Here is a 27,751-nt window from a genome sequence, read left to right as displayed (position 1 = left end):
TTTTGTATCTTTTTCCCTTTCCTTTATTATTTGGAGCGGGCAGTGACTGAATGCAGGGGGTTACAGCGAGCAACACATATAAGAAGAGGCAGACAGGGACATCTTATGTAGGGCAGTTGGCGTAGACCTGGAACCCCTCTGGGATTGATTACAGGCACAGCCATAAGCCGGCAAAATGTCTGCCAGCACTTATCGGATAGATTGAGCCCCCGCATATCCTCTTCAGAGCACTGGGGTGATCCTGGGAACAGCCCGGACAAGCTGCTGCCTCCCATCCAGTCCTCTGTAAAAGAAAGAAGAAAAAGCACCTAAATCATGAGTTAGACCAAGTGTGGTCCTTCCACGGGTATTGATCATTGTGACATCTCTTCCCTCCCCTTTTGTTTAATAAAATCGAAGTCGTGGCAGGTGAGAACCAGGGGAACAGACACGCTAACACCCATCAAGCAAAAGGTTCCCAAAGTGCATTTCACACATAGGGACTACTGAATTGTGGCCAGTTAACTGGCAAGTCTGTTGCTATTGACTGTTAAGTGGTAATCAACTGAGAAACTTTAGCAGCAGCCATGCGGTCCACTACTAAGGATAATTATAACATCCTCTATAATGGGCTTAGTAAGTCAGCAAGTAATATGGTCCCCCATGCCCCCAAATTGATACTAATGTATCAACTATTTTAGGAGATGTTCATTTATGTGAGATGGCCTGACATCTTACTGGTAAAAAGTCAGCTGCATTAAGTCATACTCAAGCATGAATTACACCACAGATTCTCTTTATTATCACTTTGTATATCTAAGACATATTATACATTTATTGAACATAAATGTATTGCATTGCAGATTCATGTTGTCCCCCATGAACAAAATTTTACATACCCTATCAAACCAGCTCCAAAGAGGTAGTTATTTTAGCCCCGAGAGAGTAAGTCTTCTTTAATCTCACTGTATGGAGCAGTGTACCAAGGAAGGGAGGCAGGAAGTGGGGAAGGTGATCTCTTACTGAGCTGTCTTCTTTCCTTTGAGCCTGCAAATAAAAGTGAAAAATGAAAACTAAGTAGAGGAATGGTGAATTTCTTCACAAGATAGCTGTTAGCTAGGGCTGTGCAAAGCTTTGGTCCCCAATTCAATTCAGTGGAGATTTGGCCCAATTTGGTGGCCAAACGTCTGAATCCAAATTGAATCAGAGGACCCTTTAATCTCTCTGAATCAAATTGGAGCCATCCAAATCGATTCAGACATTTGGAAACATTTGGTGATTCAGACATAGACGCAGCTTTAAATGTTTTTTCTACATACCTCTAGGTAGAAGGCAGCTCGTGAATGCTGTGATGCTGAAGCATATGGAATGTCCCACAGAAGCACAGAGGAGTCCCAAGTGCGCTCAGAAGCAGACCTGGAAGTGGACCAGAAGCTTTTCTGGTCCACTTCTGGGTCTGCCAGGGACTGTGCAGGACCTCCCCTCTCCCATGGGCTTGGTGACTAGTGCCTCCTGGGTCTGGGGCGGGCGGGGGCGGGGTGTCACCTGGGGTCCCCCTGCAGCCAATTGCTGAGTCAGAGGGGCTGCGGGGTGGGATCCCAGGCAGACGTGGAAGTAGACTGGAAGTACTTCTGGTCCACTTCCAGGTTCACCATTGAGTGCATGGAGGGCCTCCCTACCCCTGCACACTCCTGTAGGACGCTCCATCCACCCCAGCATTGCAGCATTCACAAGCCACGCTGGTACCTTGAATTATGTAGAAAAAAACTTAAAGCTGTATCCATGTCTGAGTCACTGGTTCTCCGAATCAGCATTGAACCTTCAAATTTGGATTCAGCCAAATCGAATCAGGGACAGTGATCCAAATCAACTAATTGAATCACTGTCCCCGATTCAGGCCAAATCTGAATCTGACTAGAATAGGGCCCGCTTTGCACACCCCTGCTGTTAGCTCAAAAATACTGAAGAAGAGTTCTGGCCTGTAGCCTCCGATTGCAAGAGGGAAGGGTGGGAGGGTCAAAGTTGCTCTGCACTTTAATCACCCCAGCAAGAGCATGTGTATCTGCAGCAAGAGCCATAATGACTCATACTGAAGAAGAGTATTTCTGTTGCCCATTTTTAGGTCTGTTGTGTTTATATTATGAATTCTTCAAGATGGAGACTGTCTCATTACAAATATGTAGAGAATCTGGCAGAAAGGAACCCAAACTTCAGTTGAAGCCTTAGTGCTAAGTATATTTAAAAATAAATTACTTGTGGGTATACTTAACAAAATGATAAGAATGTTTCCTAAATTAACTATAGCAAACTTCCTATGCTTGGCAGCAGGGCCCTCAAGCATGATATACTGCAGACTTCCTCCTGAACTGGAAGCAGTGTAGCTATGTCTACACAGTGTTGTACGTGGGTTATTTAGCGTGGGGGTGAGCTAACTGGCATTTGTCATTAACTGTGGTAATTAACCTCTCAATGGGCACATCTACACATGTGCTTTAATGCACAATAGCCTATTTTACTGCTCATTAAAGTGCTGTGTAAAAAATCATGCAAATATGCTAATACACAGTAAAATAAGCTACTGTGCATTAAGCATCATTTAAAAAGTGTGTGCTTTCACTACTGCACATTTATTTAGTACCTCACATTGGAGGTACTAAATGTAATGCACATAAGGAAAACTGCATTAAAGGGCATCTAGATGCACCCTGTAACTCCTTACAGAAGCAGACATGCTGCTTCAATACAGGAAGTAGCCTGTGTGGAGGAACAGTGTATATTTGCCTTTGCTGGCAAGTATGCAACTCAAGCATAGCTTCTTTCCCACCGATTCATATTAGAATTAACTACTGTATTCCCTTAGGAAGAGGAAACACGCAGTTTTCATGAAAAAGGCTCCAAGTTGACAACTTAAAACTGCTTTTCACAATGTCACTGATGCATCTTAATTGCACATTAATACTTATCGATTTCTTAATGGTTCTACCAGTTATAAGCATTATGAGCTATGGAGAAAAACTAATTTTCAAATGATTAATCAGATTAATGAGTCTCCCTTTTAACCCTAATCAAAACATGTATTTTAAGTGTGCCTCAAATCTGAATCAGATGTGTGCCCAGCCACTTTGCCTTTCTATAGGTTCTGAGATCTGTTGCATTCAAAATCCAAATCCAGACTTTTCAAACTGGGTGCCTCTCTCAATTCTACCATCCCACCCTCAACATACACAGAGCATACTACTGTAGTTGCAAATAAAAAACCTGAAGCAGCTTTTCCTTTTGATATATTGCTTACATCTTAATCTAGTGATACAATGAAACTGTTGTACTGCAGATTTCATGCTGACATGCATATTCTTTCACATGAAATGGTGAAAGAATCAAGATCAGTCTTATCAAGAAAAATTGCACAGGTGCACAACAGAATGTGCTGATCTTATGGGTGATGAGGGAGGGGGCAGCATTCTTCAACTCAGATATCACAGTCTATTTTAACAGCAATTGCTTAGAAACACAAACAGTGGAACAAATTCTCATCCAAAGTCCACAAATAAAAACATTTTCTATTGTGAACAGAAATGATTTTGCAATTCAGATTATCTTGGCAAGGTGAGAAGACACTCTGATAGAACATTCCACTGCTGAGCAATTGATGTCAAGAAGAATTTATATCTGGATATAAATTCAAAGTGAATTTACATGTAAATTCAAGTGTACAAACAATGCAACAAATAAAAGGCTTTGAAGAAAGCCAGTGAGCTAAGAACTTACAGGTGATCTCCTAAGTGGTCTTTACCACCAGGAACCGTTTTCTCCTCATTTTGGCTGGGTCCATCTTGGGAAAGTGGCAAGAGAGAATAATCAGTGTACATGGAAAAAATTTTGATACGGGGGCAGGCAACACTGTAACCCAGGGAAAGCCAGTGTTCAAATATAAGGTCTACAGGCTGGATCCAGCCTGTGGATCTCTGGATCAACCCCATCTGTGTGCATGGGGCATGGCGTGGCCCTGAGAACACAGGGTCATTTTAGAGTGTGCACTGCATGCAGCACCTGTGCCAGACCAGCTCTGTAGGATCTCTATAGCAGACAGGAGAAAAGTCAGGCAAAATGAAGTCCACTTGCTTGCTCAGAGGGAATTTGTGCCCAGCATCCAAGAGCTGGTTGTTTGGTAGCATGGAAGCCAAAAAAGCAAGGTCCCTGAATAGAGACACATAAGGCGTAGGTCTGGACTTGAGTTAATTCTTTTTTCATTTCCTCAGTAACAAGTACACCCAATGCTTCAACCACCTATCTAAACTAGGTAAATAAGCTCAACAACTATTGCCAACAACACTCCTTTCTCAATCCGGTGCTGCACACAGTTCAGCCCTGTCTGGATTATTAGTCAGAATAATTAAGTTTACCACTCTATCCAAAAGCATTTCACAGCCTTTGCAGAACATGATGTCCAGTGTGCTTTCTGCAAATATGTTGAAAACATCTGTATCAGCAGCCAAATCATTTCTGGTGCCATCCAGTGGGGGGGGGGGGGGGGGGTCACAGAAGAAACACTGTTAGGCAGTGGCATCACTTAGATTTAATGTTCATGTTCATACTACTGTCATATTTTTATACTTACATTTTCCTCTGAAAGTCTGTTTTATTTCTGCTTTTGCCTTCCCGCATTAACTGCAAGTATGCATATTTTCCTCCACTGCCAACTGTCATCATTAGGGTCTAACAAACAAAAAGCCTCACTTCATTCACAGTAACCATCCGTTAGGCACATCACCATCAAGTTGAATGCCAACTTTATCAACAAACAATTGGAATAATGTTGGTGACTGAATTTCAATTAGTGATAACAAAAAAACTGTCCAAATTCCCAGGGGTTTGTACAGAGATCCAGATACTAATCCAGCCTAATCCCAATTTAGCACAAGCACTTGAACCTGAGGGACCACATGAGGGATCGATGACCATTGGGATATAAAGCATTCTATTAAATTAGTTGGACTTTGTATATAAAATTCACTGGAGGACAGACTGGAATTCACCTTTCACAGGCGACTGAACACAGCTATGGAATTATTCTCTTTGTCTATGTGAATATTTAAGTATTTCATGCAGCATATGACTATTTTGACAGTAGAGATTAAGAACCCCCCACTCCTCATATACACAATTCCCATAGCCCAATAATTAAGTCACACTCTAATGAGGTGCCAGATTAGAGTGTGGTTTTCATTCCAAAATGGGGAGGGAAGAATTTAAATCTGGGTCTTGCGGATCCAGGTTAGTACATAACACACTGAACTATTGAGAAGAAAGGGGTTAAGGCTACAATCTGCTTGTCCTTCTGTTGTGTGTAGGGTCAGGCACAGTCTGAGAACATTTGCTGGATCTAGCTCTGCAGGCAAGGTAGGTGAGGAAAGCTTTGTCTGTTTGGTGTTTATGAGCGAGATAAGAGGACTCAGGCAATTTTGTGCACAGATTTGGGGGGATTATGACCGGATGAAGAGTCCCTTTTATGAATCTAGTCCTAAATGAGGGATGGAAACTACCACCTCCTCTTCATCCAACTTGAGGCTTAGATATATGCCCTGATGGGGCAGGATGAGAAAGTGCATGCTGTTCTGAATTCTGCAGGCAAACAGAAGGCTTATCTCCAGCATTGACAACCTGACACCACTCATAAACACCAACGATTTAAAATTAAACTTGTGTAAAAAACACAAGAAATCAAGGAAGCTTTAACTGAAACAAACAAGCCTAGGCACTTTTGTCGACTAGGACCCTTGGACTTGGAGCATAGAATTTTTAAACAATCAGGAGTTGCTCAAGCAGAAAGATAGGTCACCAGGAATGAAAATGAGACCTTCACACCATTGGTATCCTTCCTTGAAGCTGTTCAGACAAGATCTCTCTCTCTCTGAGAAGCTGCTAAGCATTCCAACTGCAAGTGAAGGTAGACTCTGTTTCAACTGGAATCTTATTATGAATTTTACTAAGCCAGCAATTTTTACCTGGAAAGTTACTGGCCATGTTAAGGTTGAGTTGAATTGACCTGGTTTTGTGCAACGGAATTGCCTCAGCAGTATGATTTACCAACACACATTCAGTTCTTACTTTCTTCTTTCAGTATTTCAGCTACAACTGAAAAATAATTTTTAGGGTTACACTTTAAGGTTTTTGAGTCTTCTGCCCTCATGCTGTAGCAGGCAAGAAAGCCTCCAGTGTTTTTCCATCCATTAGCGAGATGTTTTATGGAAGGGAAAATAGTTGTCAAAGTAGTATGATGAAGTGCCTTGAATTCAGGCAGCAAAAGATCAGGGTCTTGTGACTAACAGCCTTTTTTTAAAAAGGATTCTGTGAATAGAGATTTAACTTCTTTCCCTAAGTTTAAGGGTTTGCAGAACATAGTGAGTGGAAATCAGGATCAATACACAAAGGTAGTTGATCCACGCAGGGCAGTAACACACAATAAAGGAATGGTCTAATTAAACACCAACCTATGTCAAATCCCCACTAATCCTGAAAGTAGGCTGACATTAGTTATTAGGTGACCATTTAGAGCAATGGTTCTCAATATTTTTAGCCTCAAGGACCCCTCCATAACTTTTCTGATTTTCATGGCACCCCAGTTGAGAATCTCTGAGCTTGACTAACTTTAGAAGAGAGCCGACCTCAGCTGTGAGAAAGGGCATAAAGTGAAACCAGCCCTGGTGACACTAGAAGCAAGAGCCGAGTAATGTGAAGAGGGGTACTAGACCCCTTATCTATTTAAGTGCTTAAATGGGAGAGTTATTAGGAGCTTCACCCATAAAAAAGTATCTATAGTAGTAGCAATAGTGTTCAACAATTTGGCCCAGAAGGCAGTGAAGTCCTCAGAAAGGCCTAGACTAGTAATTCTCAACCAGGGTGCCATAAGGGACGATGAGATCCTTTTAAGGTGTCACACAATATTAGCACTGTTAGGTGTGCAAAATACCCGATTCACAGGAATAACCCAGACATTTCAAATAGGAATTCATTAGGAAAACCTGTTCTGATCTGTTGTGGTCTTTCTGAACTCTTTACAACAGACTAATTGCTCTATTTTTCCATTGTCAAAAAACACAAGTGAACGCTAAGAGCTGGTATTTTCTGAGTGGTGCCTTGAGTCTACATGGCTGAAAACTACTGGCCTAGACAGAACAGGCAAAAGAGTGAACAAGGAAGAGTCCAGAGATTAGAGCCTAAAGTAGGATTCAAGGAACCATGTTACATAAAGAAAGAAAATCTTACAAGATTTTTGGTCAAAATTCTAATCTAGCTTTAAGTGTCCCAAGTAACAACGCTTCTACTATTTCCCTTGGGAAACTATTCCATGGTGAAGTAGATGTCATGGTTCTGAGGGGCATTCAGCCTATCATTTCATTACTCCTTGTTCTATTTCACTTGTACCAATTCATTTCCCTTCCTAGTATTTATACCATTAAAGCATTTAGTCAAGACATGCAACTGGCTACAAATGATTACTTTGGTGAGGATGTATAGTTCTCTTGCTATTCCTTCATAAATCAAATTCTCCTCGTCATTTTTGTTGCTCTGTCTAAATCTTCCTGTTATTCTGTATCTGAACAGAAAATTATGGTTATACCTCTCTAGGACTGTACAGAGCATACAGATCCCCAAAAGGGGAATTTTGGTTTTGATTTTTTGTTTTAATTCACTGCCATATCACATTGCAAAACAGAAGTTGTCATCCATTACTAATCCTAAATCAGCTTAGTGGTGGTTTGGGAACCTACATCACTTTCAGATATGACATAAGTGGAATCACTCTCTATTTCCAAATATCCCTTTGGGTTGCATTTTCCTTAACCTATTTGATTTCTGCATTTCTCAAAGCCTTTTAAAAGTAAAAGGAATCAAGCATTATAAATGCTTAATTTTCCGTAAGACGACATTATAATATTTTATAGTAATTAATATCAGGCTCTTCTCTTAGTTGATAAAGTAAAAAAATGCAACATTTTGGTTTCTTTCATTGATATAAATCTATCTTTTTGCTACTTATTCTACTTTTTCTCTCCTGCCACTTTTCTTCCTCCTCAGCTATCAGTAGCTAGAAACAAGGCTGTCATATCTACTTCTGTAGAAAAAGTTAAGGTCTGTTAAAGTACAGTTACAAGCAAATACAGACTCATGGCAACTGTGAGGGACTTCTTAGATTTGTCTGCAATAGCATAATGTGCTATTTTGTGTGGTGCCTTTAAAATTAGGTCATCCTCTAAGAAACACATCTGGAATTTATGGCCAATGATTTGGCTTATGGTTCATAACCCATCTCCTAAGCCATGGCTACTAACGTTCTTCACTTAACTGACGCTTCTCACTGTCATAAAAGACATCTGTGCTATAGTTTAAGTGAATTGCCAACCATTCCACTGAGATATACAAGTTAATTCTCATTTTGTCAAATGATTACAACAGAAGAACACTAAAGTTAGATTTAAAAAAAAAATCAAAGCCCATGATGTAAAATGTTACAGTTCGTCTAGGGACAGTCACCATCTTAAAATTCATATTACAGATGTTCCTTGTTTTTAAAAGACTCATTAGATCTCAAACATCTACATATAATATTTTCACCAAGATGTTTCTATTTTTGAATTTGATGAGGTTTCTTTCAAGCTGCCTCAAACAACAGTAAGCCTGGTAAGATAAATACTCTTCTGGTAAGAAGGACCTTATTACCATGCACAAACCTTCAAGATGTCCTGTGTCCTATTTATTAAGGACATCTAAAAATAATCGGGCACATTCCTAGGTAGTGAGAATGTTTTGATGTTTCTACTGAAGTAACAACAGAAATAACTGTGTTTTTCAACAAAGTAAAACCCACTGCTTTTTAATGGCAGGATGAAAGGAAGATGTTCTTGTATATACTGCATACTGTTCTTGCGCATACTGCATATACTACAATCGATAATACAATTTTTTCCTTCATAATGCAGTAATTTTGTGTTCCTGCACCTGTATTGGATTCTTTGCGCTTATGAAAATCAGGTTGCTTAAGATTCATTCACTATTTTGTTATTAGGCTCTTGGTTGGGATGGCACAGTCACACAGCCCCTAGAGCAGCTGAGACAGTCAGTTCTCAGAACAACCCTCATGCTCCCCTTCAATTCAGGGTTTGGGTGCATAGCTTCTATGCTTTAAATAAAATTACCTCTCCAGAGGCATTCAAACCACTGGGTTCCACACCAGTGCACATCTCGTCTACTCCATTGCCAAAGGGGAGGGTGCAATTGCCCACAGTGGCTTCTCTCCATTATTTACTCATTGTAGCTTACCTACTGTATAAGGAATTTGTACTTTGGAATAAAGAGGTATTTTGGCCCATTTCCCCTTATAGACAGGATCAGCCACAATCTAACAATTAGTTAGGAACTAGTACCTGTTTCTAAAATCTTAACTCAGGTCCATTTAAACTTACTAAGATTCCATTTTCATGCTGCATTTCTAGTGCTAAAACTCAGTCTAGAAATAATTGATAAGACTCTTTATATTGCCACTGTGTGGTGTCCTGTGAAAATAGTCAATATGGTTGCCAACCTCAGAAGGAGGTCCTGAAGAAGTAGAAACTGAAATCGTATCCATTTGCACTGACTTCTGAACTGAGAAACAGTAAGTGCCATAATGACAATCCCTTCGTAAGATATTCTCAGTCACAGAACTCCAGTAACAGCTTGTTCCTTTTCCTTTTAAAGGGGATTAATCCTTCAGCCATACCAAAATGTTTCTGAATTTTCAATCTAGTTACAATTTTCAAATAAAACTGATAATGACTTGAGCTCTCATAAATGCTATGCACTGAAATTCGATTTGACAACTGGGATAACCCTACCCTAAATTACTTTGGGTGCAGAGAGTCTCTTTCAAAATGGAAACTAACAGCCTATCAGACATTGTGAAAACTAATCACAACCAGAAACATTATGAAAGACCTGAGAGTGCAAATTATCTGTGTAGGACTAGTGAAAAGTGGCATCTTGCTATCTTTTAGTTAATTCTTCAGTATTTTCACTATGCCAGTTCCTTACAGTCTCAATCAGCATCTTCTTCCTGTTCAGATCCAGTCCTTGCCCCAGAGAGCTTATAGAGTAAGGTGACCAGCAAAATACAGAAGTGTGGGTAGAGGGAGATGCTCTGATTTATACAATATCATATAAACACGCAAGATTAAAAAAATGGCTCAACATCTTTTAAACATGAGAAAGGTAAGCTGAAATACCTGAGAATCAACACTACCAACACTTTGAAAGCCCAGTGAGAAATCTAGGAAGGGAAGAGAAATCACGTACTGTTTTGCCTATAGACTAGTCACTTGCATTGCTCTGGATTCTTGACTCTAATCCTAACCCCTAGACATCACAGGGTGCATCTACATGAGACATTTACTGTGCAGTAAACTAATCAGCTGCACAGTAAATGTTGCATGTCTACACATGCATCCTATTAAGCTGGAATAAACTAATATCAGATGTGGACAGAAGTACAGCTCCCAGCAATAACTCAGAACGTTTTCTGGAAAGCATTCTGAGTTATGTTACCTCAGACAAAACAGAAGTTTACTGTTGGTTCCAGGGGAGAAGGGGAATCTAGTTGTGGGCTGGGAGCCTGCAGCCAGGCTCCCATAGCAATGGTAATGGCTGTCTTCCAGTGCTTGCTGTTTTCAGAATGGGAGGTGGGAAGGAAGTAGAGGGAGCTCGTTCTTGGGGCTGTCCAGATGGTGTTGAAATGTGGAGCGGGTGAATTGGTGCCCCCTTCCACCCGGGGAGAGGTTCCAATACACCCACCCCATCCTCAGAGGAGGGGCTGAAATAACCCCAGATTGAACTCCCTCTGCTCCCTTTCCCCCCTCCCATTCTGAAAACAGTGACAGGTTTCAAGCTTTGCAGTACAGGTTACAGAAGATGCTACATTTTGAAACATCTTCATCTGATACCTCATGCAATAATGGGTCAGATTTTCACCTGATCAGTCATTTTTGAAGCTGTCTGCAGCTGTGCACTTGTATTCAGTCATGGCTATAAACTGCTTTCTGTAGCCAGACTGGACAAAAGTTGTCACTTCTGTCTGTGCCCTTAATCTGTAGCAGGATAGTACTTGTAAATACAAGTATTAGCCTGCTGCAGAGTAAAAAACTACAGCACCACATGTGTAGAGGTTGCCCCAGCCTGCCAGTTAGCCCCATGCTGAAGCATCCTCATGACCCAGCCAGCTTCTCTGCAGCATGTTGAGCTGGGAGGAGCAACCCTGGGCTGGCAGGCTGATCCTGGGCCTTCTAACTGCCAGGGCTGTTCCAGCCTAGTTCAGCACGCTGTGATTCTAGGTGCATGTGTAAATGTACACCTGGGACCAATAAACTCCAGTGTGATAAGCTCTGGAGTTTATTACAATCACATTAATATGCATGTCTAGATGTGCCCACTGAGATCAAAGCCCTTAAAAAGGGCTAATCGTTTATTCAGGCTTCATCCATGCAACATTAGTTCCCTAAGAAAAATTATAGCCCAAGAAACTTGCATTTCTAACTCTCAAAATCCCCATTGTGCATCATATCCCAAAGGACATGTAGTTGAATGCAGAGTAGAGAATCAGAACCTATGAAATCAACTGTTTCTAGTTAATAAAGCAGGGATATATCATAGCCAGCCAGAAAATATCATCATTTGGAAACTCAAAGATACTGTTTTGTTTTGTTTTCCACAAACACTTTGGCAAGAAGCAGTGTTTGTTATCCCTGCTGATTCCAACCACAGTAACAGAAACTACTGTAAATGAATAACTGGCTGCAAACAACTTTTATGGGAATAAAATCCTTGATAAAAAAAGATCAAGTGAACTTAGAAAGGGATATTCTGTGCTAAGAATTATTGACTTTATTCAATCATATCTCAAACAGGAAACACTAAAAGAAGCATTTTTAGATGATGACTGTACTTACTATCCCTATAAGTGACTGAGGAAATGTGATGCTCTGGAGAAGTTTAACAAAACAGGAAAATATATAAACATACTGCTTAATGTATGAAGATTGTACTTTTTAATAGCTTTTTTTTTTATTGGATTGCAGCTGTCCAAAATGTATATTTCTAGACCCAGACCTGTTGCTGAATACAGAATTTACTATCTGCTGAATGAACTGACACCCAACAGTATAAAAAAGGTTTGCTGTTATATATATTTTTAGTATTTAAGGTGGTTCTTAAATATGGAACTCTGGTATAGAGATTTGATGTTTATCTGTATTCTCATACAAGCTACCATTTTGTTCTTTGCAGCACACAATTTCAGATTAGTTCTAGATGAATTTTGATCACCCACATAAGATGACTGTGTGTTATAATTCACATTAGGTGATTTTCTTGTAGGTGGAATAAAATGCTGGATTTAGATACAGGCAATCTAGCCAGTTGCCTGTATTTTTTTTTTGTGGTGGGGAGGCTCCAGTTGTAAGGCATGAGACTTTTGCTGTTTACTCTGCATTACATATCCCAATTTTTGAGTAACATCCTTGGGGGTAATACATTCTGTTTCCAGCAATCAGTGAAATGCTTCATTAATTCAGTAGCCTAGAGCAATCAAAACTAGTGCTTATGGGTTTTACACTATGTAAAATATGTCAGGCCACTGCTTTCTGGTTATGTTTTTCAGCATCACTCACATAATACCTTTTATACTGGAGTTTTCTAGCTCAAAAAATAAAACTGGAATAGTAGCATCGCTCTCTGCAGTGACAATGTATTATCTGAATGGCCTTTCTTTCTCCTCCCTAAGATATTCTGGGGAGTTTCTTCAAGACGTCAACTTGTGACAGATCTTCTTTTATTGTTCTTCCTTTAAGTTTTGTCTGCATTTTAAATACAGCTAAATAACTTTATTCAAGGTGCCTTTTTTAACTAGGGGTACTAACAACACAACACTACAAGAGCACTTTTACACCATAATTAAATCTTTCCACCAAATGTACTGTATGAAGCCCATCTTGCAAAAACAAACAATATTACATCCATGATCAATTTGATTCTCAACATAATACAATGTGCTCTCTTTTGTTTGTGTGGGCATAACTTGTACACAACAGTTCCATTCCAGAGAGAGGAAAAGGAATGACAATAAAGTTTTCCAAAATCTCTTTCCAACATATTCAAATAAAACTATAGAAACCAGACAGTCTATAACAGCCCAATCTGACCACTCCCAATAATAATACCAAACACACTAAGGCTCACTAAAAGGCACTCATGCTGCTATTATGGAAAACATTCCATCTTATAGTGGAATGAAGCATATCTTTTTGCTTTGACTTTATGATTTAATACAAAATTCAACCATTGACAATTCTGATGTGCCAATCCAACTACATCAGCCAAAATATTGATGATGGGCCCCCTCACAAGATGAAGGACTACCAATGACTTAGGATTCAGGAACGAAGGAAGGCAGGGGTGAATCCAGGATTTCTCAGTGGGGTGCAGGAGCAGCAACCCACACTCTACGTGTGGCTGCAAATCCTACTCTCAGCCTTCTTTGCCCCAACTGATGCAGGCAGACCACCCTGGAGAGCCTTCAGGGACTTTAAGTCCCTAAAGAAGGTGAAAACCCCTCTCCCCTTACCTCCCTCATGCCTTCCTCCTACCTGCAGCTGCTGCCTCCCTCACTGTCCCAGGGGCAAGGGAAGCACCAGAATTGTTCCTGCCCACCTGTGGCTGCACCAGGTCTGGGCTCACCTGGGGACAGGAACAGCTGAAAAAGCATGGTGGGACAGCATCCACAGAAGATCATGGTGAGCAGCACCACTGACCAGAACATCTTCATTACTCATGACTCCAAGCTTCCCAGACTGGCAGCCAGATCTGAAGGAATCTGAAAAACTAGCGCAGTAAACTAGTCCCACTGTCAACAGCTGGGCTGATGGAGACAAGGAGGTCTTCATCTCTGAATCTGTCAACAACTGGTATGCCAAGATCCTGTTAGTTAAAAGCCACAATGACTTGCTATTTCATCCCCTGGGAGCAGGTATGGATAAGAGGATACCCCCTGCCAGCTGGGGCAGACAGGAACAGCTCTAGTGCTGCTAAATGCTTTCAAAGCCCTGGGCAAGCATACTTTACTGAATCTTTTTTTAATCTGCCTTTCAAAGTTTTCTTGAATAAAAAAAGTGGTAGGTAAAAAGACATTTTTAATCAATGTGGCAAAAATGTCTTTTTACCTACCACTTAGCTTATTTTTCAGCAAGATATCACCAGTTCTATACTACTTAAGACAATGCAAAACTTTTCAAGCAGTCCAAGTGTACTCAAAACCTGAGTTAATAAAAGCATGATAAACAATGTCAAGGTCTGACATAAATGCAACTTCACCATTACTTCTAACTGCTGGGGAAGAGGGAAAAGAGGGAAAGAGATTTCAGATACAAAATGCAAGCCACTCACTCATGTACGTGATGGTAAGAAGATGACAAATATAGAATAATTAGTACAAAATGATTAGGAAAGAAGTGGGACTAATGTTATTATTTTGAATTAACACCCCCCCCCCCAAGTGATCAAGTCAGAAGAAACAGTTCAATTCTGACAGGGAATTACTAAGGCAACACAGTAACAGAATAGAGATTAATATTAATGTAGAATAAAAATTACAGTCTATAAAAGGGAAAAACAAGTTAGAACCTGTGACACTGCCAAAATGGATTAGAAATGAATTAAGATTAACAGCTCTCTGAGCATGAGAAGAGTGAGAGACTATAAATAACCCCATTTTATATAACCAGTGTGCCTTAAGAACGCTGAAGGATATATCAAGTGGCATTCTGCAGTGAAAAGAATTTTGAATTTCTTTTGTGAGCAGAGTCAAATCACCCCGAACTCCGGTGTTCACAATCATAATAGTGCATAACATGGTTGCAAATACTAATCTAAGTACTGTGGTCAGGTTTGCAAGCACGTGATGAAAAGGTCAGGTCCTGGGCTGCTCCAAACCTGCAGAGTTTCATTGAACTCCAGTAAAAGCATGTCAGTTCAGACCAACTGAGGATCTGCCCATGAGCTGTTTTATTCTGCTTTTGAACTGTTTTCTTGATGTTTAGCTACTGGTGAATACGTGGTCCACAATTTAATTGTGGGAGTCTTAAGTTACTGCTACATGATGTACCAGTAAGATCTGTTCACCAGAGCGCCCCAAGTGATGACGAGGTTGAACGGTCACAAACTCCTGCAAGACTGTTTCAGGCTGGACATAAGGAAGAATTTCTTTACTGTCCGAGCCCCAAGGTCTGGAACAGTCTGCCAGTGGAAGTGGTTCAAGCACCTACATTGAGCACCTTCAAGAGTAAATTGGATGCTTATCTTGCTGGGATCCTATGACCCCAGCTGACTTCCTGCCCTTTGGGCAGGGGGCTGGACTCGATCTCCCAAGGTCCCTTCTAGCCCTAATGTCTATGAAATCTAACTGGAGGCCCTCAGAAACGAATGAGAAAACTGAATTTCCTTCTTATGTTATGATTTGGGCACAAAGAAGTGAACACCTTGTTCATCCAATGAAGAATACAATGTAAAGTGGGTACTGTACTTCAGAAAATATGTGGACAAAGTAGAATTTAATGGAGGGAAACAAAAATGATTACAGGTCTGGGTAACATGATTTACAAGGAAAAATGTTAAAGAACTGGGATTATTTTGAAGAACAGAAGATAGAAGGGGATTTGATAAGTCTTCAAATACCTGAAAGGTGTTTAGAAATATTAATGATAAGCTTCTGTGGCCACAGGGACAGGACTAGGAGCAATTATTTTAAATTGCACTATGGGAAATTTAAATAAGGAAGAAATCTCTCACTATGAGGGTGGTTAAATATTAGAGTAGCCTACCCAGAAAGGTTGTGGAATTTCCATCCTTGAAAGTGCTTAAGGCTAGTTTAAACAAATACTTGGCTAGAAAGGTTTAGGGGTGATCCTTCCTTGAATTTAGGGCAGGAGGTCATGTAGTCCAACCCCCACTTTCCTGATTGTTTGCAACAAGGTAAAAAACAAAACCTAAGCCCCTTGGCAAATAGTTTCATAGTTTCTAGGGTCGGAAGGGACCCAAGCAGATCATCTAGTCCGACCCCCTGCCATGGCAGGAAAGAATACTGGGGTCAAATGACCCCAGCAAGATGTTCATCTAAATGTTACACCTAAGATGCGATGACTCTGTTAATTGTGCCATAAATAGTAACCTGCCACATTTACATGCCACAAAAGTGTTCCACAAAATGTGCAGTAATTTTTGTGGCTAGTTTCTATCACATCTTAAATTGAACGTGTGACAAATTGGAGCCAGTTCCAGACTTTGGTGCAGTCCTGGGCTTGGGAACAACAATCAGATAATTGTTGGTCCTGACCTTGGGACCACTCTCCAGTTCATGCCCAGCTGCAGGCACCCACTTTCAACTTGCTGGTACAGGGCAGGGACAGGACCATGCAGGGCTCCCCCTGCACTGGTAAGCAGTAATGGTGCCACTGGAATCTGATCCCATGCACATGTGGCATGATGGGGGTGCAATTGTTAGGATCAGGACCGAGGTCCAATTGAGCCATTAAATGAAGTGATAATGGCCTAAACACCAAAGTGATAGTGGTAGTGCCCTGTTCGTAAGTCCACATCTGTATAAAAACAGCAATTCTCAATGGGGGTGCTGGGGCACCCTATGGTGCCATCAGATCATTTGAAGGATGCCATGAGTTGTGAGGAGACAAGCAGAACAGACAAGCACAGGTTCAAGCTTGTACCTGTCTGGATGATCCCCCACATGAACTGTCTGGCCTCTCTGCAAGGATATAAGCACCATAATATATAAATTAGTTTTTAGAACTGGGTGTCACTTAATTCACAAGTTATAGAGGAGTGCCTCACGTCCAAAAAGTTGGAGAACCACCAATATAAAAGTTTAGATCTAAGGACTGCATGTAAGCTTTTAATTGCTTATACGGTGCTACTGAATTGTAGATACTGGGAGTATTAAAGACATTATATCACTCCTACTTTACCTGTTACTGTACCTACGTGAATTTTATATCCAGTGCATATCTACTAGGGAGAAATGGTAACTTCCTTATAATTAAAGCTGCCACAGAACAGTAGTTTGTCTATAGTTTGCAAAGATTGCAAAGAATTACTTTCAACCCTATCACTCTGCAAGTAAAGCCACTCATGTCCTCAATACTCTATGGCAAATTCTCTGTAGACAGCTTTTACCCCCAGAAATCTACAGAAATTGAGCAGTTTGTTTGAAAAGCCTTACAAAATTTAGACAGTAAATTGAATACAATGTATAAAATAAGAGCTGCAAATTAATCATGGAACACTGACAACAGCAGTCTCTCTCTCTCTCTCTCCTTCCACTAAGACACATATTTCATTAGCAGTCCAAACAACCCTGCAGCAACATGGTAAAGTCAAATAGAAAAAGAAGAAAAACTTTCTTCAGACTTCAGTGTCTCATGCCTGGGATCACAAAATACTAATATGTATTAATCAAAATTGCTGGAATTACTAGAAGGCAAAACAAAAAGTTTTGGAGTACCTTACCTATTTATTTCTATACCTTCACAGGAAAGGAGTCAGCTTTGAATTTCCTGGTTTTATAATTCTTGCTTTGGGGATATTTACAACTTACCTCTAATGTTTATTACCCTAAGATATTCATATTCCTAAAAAAAAAAAAAAAAAAAAAAAAAATCCAATAAATACTGAGTGGGTAGGAAAAATGAGAAAACACTCAAGTGGAAAATAGGCTTTGCTTTTAAAGAGCAGGGAGGTATAAGGAGTATTTTTTTTAATTATCCTGCTTTTATTACTTTAAGATCACACCAATGTGTAATTAAATGTTCTCCACTATTGTAAATGGGCTTTAAAAAAAAATTTAGTCAATGGAGTTTTACTCTGGGTCTACTCTGGGACTGTTATAGAGCTAACCCTGTTATCTCTAATGCTCTGTATTTTGGGAGTTGGAGTCTGGACCTGAACTTTGTTTCTCTATCCAGTAGAACTGGACCCAAGATACAAATTCCCCTTGCCCCAAAACAGATGGTATTTCCCTGGATAGTTCATTCTGCTGGAGAAATTATAGTGTATGCATCTTTATGTTTAAAAATCATAGAAAAATTAATAGCACAAGAAAATGAGGGAGTGTGATGTTAAAATCCTAAGATCAATAGCAACAATGTTTCTAAGTTGCTTCTTATAAAAGATTTCCATAGAACAAAAGGTTGCTCTGGTTCTGCTTCACCTTTCAAATTGGATACAATTTAGTGTTGTTTTATGGAGCTTTTAAGTTTTTGTTTTTATTTTTTTTAACCCAAGCATAGGCCTTGCTGTATTTAATGTGTGCTGGGAGTGGAGGGCAGGGCAGAAATCAGGACCTGCCCTCCCTGCCTTGCATGCAATAAGGGTCTGACAGGAAGGAGTAAGAAGCTGATCTTTGTATGATGGCTTATGTCATGGGACTACATCAAAGTAACAGAAAAAGCAGTCACAGCATACAAGTCAATATCTGGAGACTTTTACAAAAAAATCACATAGGCAAAATAATTAATTGCTTCTGGATCAGCATTTTGATTCTTAGCTTACTTGTGATCATTTACACAGCCTCAGCCCTAAGGTAGAGACCAAAAGCTAATGTATTTCAGCTGTGGGGGAAAGAGGTGGGCTGGTCACTCTGTCATAGAGAATGTAGACAATAGACCAAAAAGGAGTGGTGTCAAGGTAACCATTTGTTTCCACAGCACTTTAGCCAGCTGAGGGTCTCCGGGGTTATGCAGTTGGCTTTCATTCTCAAAGGGCAACTCATCCCAAGACATGTAGTCTGGGAAGAAAGGCTGTTTCCCTGTTCTGAGACACTGACTCATGACTTCTGCTCTCTGATCATCACCTGACAGCTGTCAGTATTAGAAGGAGGGGCACTATCATGATAAAGTATGAGATGAAAAAAGAGCCCAACAAAAAAAACAAAAACCCAAAACAAATGTAATCCTTCTGCCAGACATGGGTTGGCAGCAAAAAGGGCCAGGTTCACATTTTGGGGTACCTTACAAATTATACTAGTGCTCAAGCTCAGTGTTCAAGTGGGAACACTAAATTTGCTGGGGCATCCCAAATAAACAACAACAAAAAAACCTCTCCCCACAAGCAGGGTAAACACAAACATCCACATTACAGAGAACAAAAGAAAACATTAAATATAATTTTAAAATACTATTAACTACAAAATCTATAGGTGGCACCTTCCTGGGGGAGGACTTCACCCATACCCAGGCAGTCTGGGACTTGGGGCTCCCCAACAGGCATCCCTATACCTGCCCTTCACCAATGGACTGAGGTGGGGCACACACCAGAAAGTCCTCTGCGCTCTCCTTGGGTTCACTGCATTATGGGGAGCTGCTCGAGAGCATGGATCTTTCTGCTTTGCAAGGGGCTCCATTTTTCCTGGCAAAGTGGTAGTGTGCCAATCTTTGCTCCCACAGAGAGGCTAAGTGTGTATGTGGGGAGTGACTGTGGTTCCAGCCAGCATGCACACACCCCAAAACCACTGGACTGGATTATATGGCCTGCTGAAACAAATCTGCAGGACAAACTACAAAAGAAGCCAAGTTAATTAATGGCTACATCTGGCCCAACCACACAGCTTCGCTGGAGCAAAGGACTATCAAAAGAAACAAAGGGGAAAAGCCAGGCCTAACCTCTAGGCCTGGGCTGCAGATAATTTGAGTCCACCACCATGGCCTGTGCTTGCCTGTTCCCCCCCGCCCACTGGCCCCCGTCACAGGTCACGTCTGCCCACCCCCAGATCCCCCATCCCTTCCAACCTGCTGACCCTCCACTACCCCATCCTGACTTACCTGATACTAGGCAGACATTTTCATCTGACTTGAATGCTTCCAAATGTCTCTGCTTAGCCTAAAAGATGGTTTGCTAAGGTAGAAGATTATAGGCATCTTCAGCAGCATCCTCCCTGTCATGTTACCATATAACTCCTGCAACTGGCTAAAGAGCTTGCAGTGGGCAAAACATATAAAAGATTTTACATATGAAGGTCATATAAGATGATGGGGGCTAGTCATTTCTCTAACGTCTTTATCATAATGCATGAAGAGATCTGACTTGTGTCACAGAGACAACCGTGTCCCCAAGCTCCCCACCTTTGAGAGGAGCCTGGAGCTCAAGATGAGTCATTCAGAGCCAGCTCTCAGCCTTAGCAGCAAATAAATTAAACCACCTGCTTCCCACATACTGCAAAAAAACTGTTGGAGTGAGGAGAAACTCTGTTGAGGGAGGGCAGGGGGAAATCTCACTCCAGTGAGACTTAACAGTGAGAAAAGCAAAAGGTAGCTAAGGGAAAAGGTAGTTAAAACTTTTTCATGCAATGCATTAATTACTGTAGGAAACTGATTAGCATAAGATGCTATTGAGGAATTTAAGGTTAAAAAAGGATTAAACTTTTAAATATCTATATTTGGTATCATTAATATTACTCACTTCTCTTTTGAATATATGTCACTATTTTGGGCTATAGGAGTAGACAGACAGGAGAGAAGTTATATTCTTGTTTGTTGATCAATAGAGAAATGACAGCCCTAGCTGAAGCTGCTGAATTTGCTAAGTAGATGGAAGAGGTCCATCTGCACCAAGTCAAGTGTTTTGCCAAGCAGTGCCTACAACATTCCCTGAAACTGATCAGCTGCAATGTTCATAGAGGATTACCTTGCATCCAGAAAAAGGCCACCTGGATGAGCTTCAGACCTTGCTGTGCTTATCCAGTGAAGAATTAAGTCTTTAAGTTACTTTTCTAAGATGATGTCCTATTGGGCTTTTTGAATATTACAGATACTTTAAGGCCACTCCTAACATGGGGTAAAAGGCGGTCTTCAGTCTGAACTGCCATTTTATCTTTTTGGGTACCTTAGATAGCAGAGTAAGAGGTGACTTACAATTGCATCCATTACACCTGCTTTTTCACAGTAGAGTGTGAGCCAAGAAAATACTTATCTGCTTTTTCTTCCACATCTGGCCTGTTTATGCTTCCATTCCATGGAATCTTCTTGGCATGGTGGCTTATGTGGCCCCTGCTTGCTTATAAGAGTTCAGTCTGCAGTGCTGAACTGTCACAAGGACTGGGTAGGGACATGACAACTTACATGGGATGAGCTGTCTGATCAGTATTGGCAAGTGCAGTGAGGTATCTGTATACCTTTTCCTGATGACTTACCTAATCCTCTTGTTGCCAGAAGCCTGCCTAGATGTGCTGTGCTTGAAGCAGCTGCTCCTGTTTTAACCCAACTTGCTCTAGACCCCAAACTTGGACTTTTAGGAAGTAAAAGTACTACTTTGAATTTGCTCAGATCTAGTGGCCAAAATAAGACTGTCTTCCAACAACTGGAAGCAGATCAAATTGGTTAGGAACGTAAATGGCTGTGGCTTCATCCTGCTTGCAATAATTGGATGATCTGATTCAAAGGAACTACAGACAAATAGGTCCCGCAGTAATGATTCTGCTGACTTGCCTTGTGAAAGGTATCAATTACCCTTAAAAATTACCAAGGTGTCCTTAATACAGATGTGGAATGGAACTATTGTAATTTTCATTTACTGCAGATTTGGGCATCTTAATCTGTGCGAATGTCATCCAGTGGCACTTGTTAAAGATTCATATTGTTGAGATCTTTACTGATCTCAGACAAGTTAAAATAACTGACACTTAAGTCATGAATTTAACCACAAGTTACAGCCAAATTTGCTTATAAGATGCTACCAGATTAATATGCATTTACAAGCCCATTCTCAATTTGTAAGTAGCAAATCACTGTTTTCAGCCTGTACCGATTTTTCACATAACCATGTAATACTGAAGACTTTAATACTTCTCATATTCAGTGTTTGTTGAATCGCAGCAGAAGCACTTAAACATCAAGGCATGCGGAAGAGAAAGAATCACGTCTGATCTTTACATCAAAGGCCTCTAAACAGAAAAGCCTTCACAGCAGTATATTTCAGGGAATATCAGCCAGCCTCTAGCCTTTGTCTATGCAAATAAAAAGAAGTGAAGCAGTAACTTCGTTAAGCATAAAAAATAACAGCTATTCCAGAAGCAAGATGTAAAAAACTTATGCTCTAAGCATATTAAATAGATTTATTAAGTGCACATACGAATATATGTATACCTACCATAGAAACTGCCTTTCTGCAAGTAATCTGGCATGGATCCATTGCATAATCCATATGTGTACTTAGAACATTTACAGAACTCCATGTAGCCCACTTTTCCCCAACCACCATTCTGCTCCCTCCAAACTCATGAGCCTTTGGTAAGGTTAAAAAAAAAGGAAAGCATGACAGGTTGGGAGGGTTCAGGCAATCAGCTGCCGATCAGTAAGCATGCTGGTGGCTACCATGCCAGTTGAGCATTCCCACATGGCTAGCCGGCACTGTCCCCGCTGAGTAGGGATGGCTCTCCCAGCCATGAGGGGATTGGGACCAGCTCCTATGCCCCCTGCCAACCACAGGACTGGAACCTGGAGCTCTCCCTCACTGCTGCAGGGGGAGGAAAGAGTTGGAGCAGGCCAGTCCAGAGCTGCTTCCATAAAAGCACATTTTGCTCCTGGCAGGGGGTGCACTTTAATAAGCCTGAATTACACATGTAGACATAGCCACTGGGTACCTACATTTCTGCTGCTGGGCATACAAGCAGTCAGTTAAGACACTAAAAGCTTGCAATTTTCAAGCCTTAACACTGTAGGGATCCTCAGCAGTGTTTTTATTTGCCATGCCTGTATGACTGAATCTAGTAGGCGTTTTCAGAACATGCTTCCCAAATTAGGCTTCACATAAAACAGAAAGGAAATACACCAGTGGTTAAGACTGAACTTGGTTATGTGGGGAACCCACACTGCCTGATTTGTAGTAGAGAAGTGAACCTAGTCTGCTGACTCCCCGGGTGTGTCCTAACCACTAGGTTCTGGGGTAGGGCCTATTTTCTCCTGATAAAGCACATAATTAAACATTCAGTGGAGTCTGGCCAGCTGTAATAGCCAGAAATTCTCACTACCTTGTCAAAATTCAATTGGAAACAGTTCAAACAGGATAGATTGAGAACTGCCTCAACATACTTGGTAGAACAGCATTTCCCAGGAATTGTGCTCCAGGAATCACAAATTTATCTAGATTAAAAGTTGGTGGCACATTTCATTTATACCAAGGTGTGCGTACAGCGTGAGACTCACATATATGCACATGTGCACACACATGCCCAAACTTTTGGGCCTGAGGGTTATGTGAGCAGCGCCAGGTTGGTCTGGAAGGCAGATGTAGGATTGGGCCCACATCCCAAGCACAAGGCTTGAAAGTCTGGTGGCAGGAAGCAGTGGTAAGGCCAAATACTAATCAATTAAACAGATAAAATTTGGAGCAACTAACTCTTGCACCAGAAATAACTGATGTAAGGCTATCAAACTAAGAACTCTGCCATAGTATGTATATGGAAAATTCTGATATAGTGATGTCAAAACCTGCATACAGATTTAAAACTAATTGCTCAGCTTCTTGCAAAAATACACTATACATGTAACAAGGGCAGAGAACAAATTGATTCATAGCACAATCGTAACTTAATGAAAGCCAAGGGGAAAAAAAAAAATCTTGAATACTAGTACTCTTAGGATTCAGCAAGCTAAGATTTGTATCCAATTTTGATCCAGTTATAAATTCTGCAGTAAACTGGATGTTATCCATAAAATACAATACTGGAAACAGGAAGTTTATCTTGTTTAGCTCTTACTGATGCTTTTCAGAATAAAAGCAAACCAGGGTGGAAGAAAACTATGATGGGCTGAAAAAGACATACCACAGAGACAGCGAGCATGCGGGCCAGGGTTGGGTGGCAAAAAAAAAAAAAAAGGTGCATGCATATGATAGGCATGCCATACATTAGCCCCATATCCTTCTGAGTGCCATTTGGCCCTCCCTCCATTGCCAATATGCTGCTGTGCTGCCTATGCCAGATTATCCATCCCTGCTCCAGGACTCAATTTCTACTGAGCAACAGCACTACCCATGGAAAGTTACGGAAATGCACTATAAAATAGGGATTTCTGAGCTGGCAACTCTGCAGGTGGTCTATTGGTCTTTAATGTTTGGGGAGTTGAAGGAGGTTGCTTAACTCAGCCTTCATCCAACAGGTATTTTAGGAGGTTTCCAGATCTCAAATCTGAATTCTCTCCCAGCGCTTCTGTTATTAGACTGCTTTAATACTATTAAGAGTCTCAGGTCTATTTCTACTAGAACCTCTATATGCACATTTGTCACCTGTTATATAGAAAGAGAAGATGCATGAATAAGAGAAATTTTAATATAAAATCCAAGTAACCATATATGTCTGAAAAGAAGCAGAACAGGGACACAGTTTTAAAGAATAAATTTATTCAAAAACAAAAGACTTCTGAAACATTGAGGACCACACAAAAGTTAAAAGCAATATAGTTAGCCCAAGTCATCATCCAGGGGAAATGACAGGCTCATATTCACATTACATACCCAGAAATTCATCATCATCTATGGACAGCAGTTTTCTCCTGTCAAGCATCCTACGAACCCTATGAAGCGTACTGCAGCATCCAGTGAATGCAGACACTTTCTTGACAATTCTGAAATAAGATCACATTAAGTTCCTCTTTAAGTCACACCCTAAAGCAAAAGACCAATAAATATGGTAACATTAATAGTTCAAACCAGCAACAAGCCTTAAAATAATGAGCCCCCACAGTAAATTTCCCCATCTTCAGTTACTAACATCTAGAACTGGAGTGTTTAATGGATTTCATATATTTGTCCCTCCAGACAGGATCCAAAGCAGAGTTTTAAAGCTCACCTCTGGGTTTCAGAGAGGATTACTATACCCCTCTGTGTTGGCCACTTAAGACACAGCCAGCCTTAAGAGGGCAAAGCTGAAGGGGATGTTTGTTACCCAACATACTCTTTCCACAAGGTACTCATTCTTGCAAGTTTCAAAAAAAAAGTTATCAAGTGCTTTTATTAATGAAACATCAATTACTGCCAAGTCACAATCAAAGCAAATGGGCAATTCTCATTCCATCAGAATCTGTTACCTTCTGGCAGAGCAGTCTTACATTTTGAATGAAGTGCCTTGGTAAAACTTCAGATGTGGCCATTTGTCTGCAAAAAGAAACCCATAACCATGCTGCCTTAAAAGATTTAAAATACAAATTTCGAGACGAAAACCAAAGCAATATAAAACTACCCGCTTACATTTTAAGAAACTATCTATCTAGTGAAAGCAAAGGTCTTATTTCAGCATTGTAGTTTATACTCCTTGTATAAAACTGAACCATGAATAACAGGCTAGCTTCCAAGTCACAATGTAGTTCAAGCTTATGAAGAACACTTGCTGCCAATCCCTGCCATTCAAACAGGGAAGGATGTCTTAATGCTAATTGAAATTGAACTTGAATCTTTGACCCAGTTCTTTCACACTGGAAAGGATTTCTTTACTGGACTGTGTAGTTGGGCTAAAGTGGAACAAGCTTTTTGAACATGCAATTCTTCCTCAGAACCACTTCATGGGCACCTGAGGAAAAACATCTTCCACTCAAAAGCTTTTCCAACTTCATCCTGCATGCAGACCTGCTCCAACAAAAGCAGCCTTCATTCTGAAGAGTTCTGCATTTCGCATAATTGCTGGGCCATCACTGCTACATCTGACAGCACTGGCACCACAATAAAGGCAGCCATTTAGTCTCTTGTCAAGTGACCAGCTCATTGACAAGCAAAGCATCTCACAACCTATAACAAATCCCACCTGGGGAAGGTCAGCATCTCGGCATTAGAGAGAAATGCACTGCTAAACAAGACTTAAATACGTTTTTAAAGACGGCTAAAGAAGAGACATAAAAGCAGCTCTTCCACACAATGAGCGATCCTAAACCGCCCTGAACCTCGGGTCATCAAAGCTCCTGCCCAGAACAGACCCAGCCGAGGCAGCACCTCCAGAAAGGTGTATCTCTCCCCCTGGCTCCCCCACCTAGGGGCACGAGGCACCCAAGTCCTCAGGGAGGCCCGGCTCTGGGCTTCCACCTCCGCGGGCAGGCCGGGGGCACGCGGATCCCGATGAAGCCTCCCGGCGCACCCTTGGGGACCCTCACAACACCTGGGGGGTGCGGCGCGACGTGACCCCCAGGGCACGCTGCCAGGCTCGGCCGGAGATGCTGCACCCAACCCCGCACCACCTACCGCGTGCACCCAGCGCGCCGACAGGCAGAGGCCGAGGCCTGGCCTTCGCGGCGCTTAAATAGCGGCTCGCTGTTCTCGCGAGACTCTGCCCGTCCGGTGGGGAGGGGGTGGGGGAAGGCGAGGGCAAAGGTGGTTGCCCGCGTCGCTATTGGTGGGGAGGAAGCGCGTGACTCGCGGCGCCGGAGTGGGGGCGGGGCGGGGTGTGCCGCAGCCGGCGGGCGCCGAGCGGGGAGGGGCTGGCGGACTCTCCGGGGCTTGGGGCAGGCCAGCAGTCCGGCCGGCAGCGCAGCCCCGCGAAACTGCCGTGCTCGGACGCCGCTGCGGACTTTGGGGCGGTTGAGCCCGGGGCTGGGTGCACTGGACCCCTGCTCCAACCGGGGGTCCTTCCGGGGCTTGCTGAGCGGGGGCATTGTCCTGCGGGGGTCGCTGCCCCAAAGGCAGGTGGCACTTGAGAGCATAGCAGCACCGTGTTGGGTTTTGGGAAAACCGGCTGCTGTTGCATTTTGTATGAAGCCTGATCGGGCAGAGGTGTTCAGAGCCTGCCCCCCACCCCCGGATCGAGCCTCCCTGGCAGGACAGGGAACGAGGAGCACAGCTGCAGATAAGGCAGGAACCAGGGGACGAGGCAGAAAGCACAGGGCAGGAGGCAGGGAAGCAGATCTGGCAGAGGAAGGGGTTCAAGTTAGGGAGGATGCAAGGCTAGTTTGTGGCACACCAGCCAAAAAGGCTGGCCCCCACCGACTAGTTAATGGGCTTTAAATCCCATTTCAAAGGGAAATGGACATCTTGCCTCTACTCACTTTGTGAGTGGTGTAACCTCAAGCAACTGGATAAAAAGAGCTGCCTTTTGCAAGAAAGGATGAGCCTGGCTCAGAGAGGGTTTGTGGCAGAACCCAAACCAACAGAGGTGTTTCCCTGCGGCCTGGAGGTGGGAGCCAAAGCCCAGAGTCACAAAAGGAATTTGTGGAATTTAAATGCCTACATCCAAAATTTGGATCCTGAAAACCTCCATTCAACTGCTGCTTGACTCTGGATTTGCCCCTGAATAGAGAGGGAAGAGAACCTTCCTGGATCCATTGGCTGCACAGTGGCTGATGCACACCAGAGTTTTGTTTGCCCTTTTGGCAGCCTCATCAACTGTTGGCTCATATTCATCTTCCAGTCAGTCCTGACCCCCAGGTCTCATTCAGATGCTGTGCCAGCCAGTGGATCACCACCCATTCTATATTTGTGGCTTCATTTCAAATATAGGCTCAATTCTGGAAGGTACTCCATATGAGCAGCTTCTGTGCCCATAGAGATGCAACCAGGGGTCTGTCCAGGTGGAATAATTTGTTTTGAGGGTTGGAGTCTTAAAATAAAGGGATCCAGTGTTTGTTTAGGATCCATGGGGCTCCAGGTTTAATCAGAAATAATTTGGTGAATATACCACAATTTACATACACTCAAAAGTTATCTTAAG

The 27,751-nt window shown here is 41.8% G+C and overlaps 1 protein-coding gene and 1 non-coding gene across 2 annotated transcripts; both read right to left on the bottom strand.

Annotated features, from left to right (window-relative positions):
- On the bottom strand, positions 1-26,699 carry LOC149870269 (uncharacterized). The gene is made up of 7 exons (XM_090034503.1): positions 26,535-26,699; positions 26,290-26,434; positions 25,170-25,215; positions 24,577-24,686; positions 3,748-3,811; positions 879-1,026; positions 1-283 (listed from the first exon to the last, which is right to left on the bottom strand). Exons 1-6 carry the CDS (start codon positions 26,697-26,699, stop codon positions 999-1,001), a joined length of 558 nt encoding a protein of 185 aa, XP_089890629.1. The 3' UTR covers positions 1-283; positions 879-998.
- LOC149870270 (small nucleolar RNA SNORA26) lies at positions 24,866-24,984 on the bottom strand. Its single transcript, XR_016440909.1, has one exon. It is a non-coding gene; the product is annotated as a small nucleolar RNA SNORA26 (small nucleolar RNA).
- Positions 26,700-27,751: the final 1,052 nt, after the last annotated feature.

Source organism: Crocodylus siamensis, chromosome 2 (genome assembly GCF_052110815.1).
Source record: "Crocodylus siamensis isolate JL-2025a chromosome 2, ASM5211081v1, whole genome shotgun sequence".
Taxonomy (NCBI): domain Eukaryota; kingdom Metazoa; phylum Chordata; order Crocodylia; family Crocodylidae; genus Crocodylus; species Crocodylus siamensis.
Note: the sequence above shows the minus strand (reverse complement) of the source record. Positions and strands in the feature narration are given on the sequence as shown.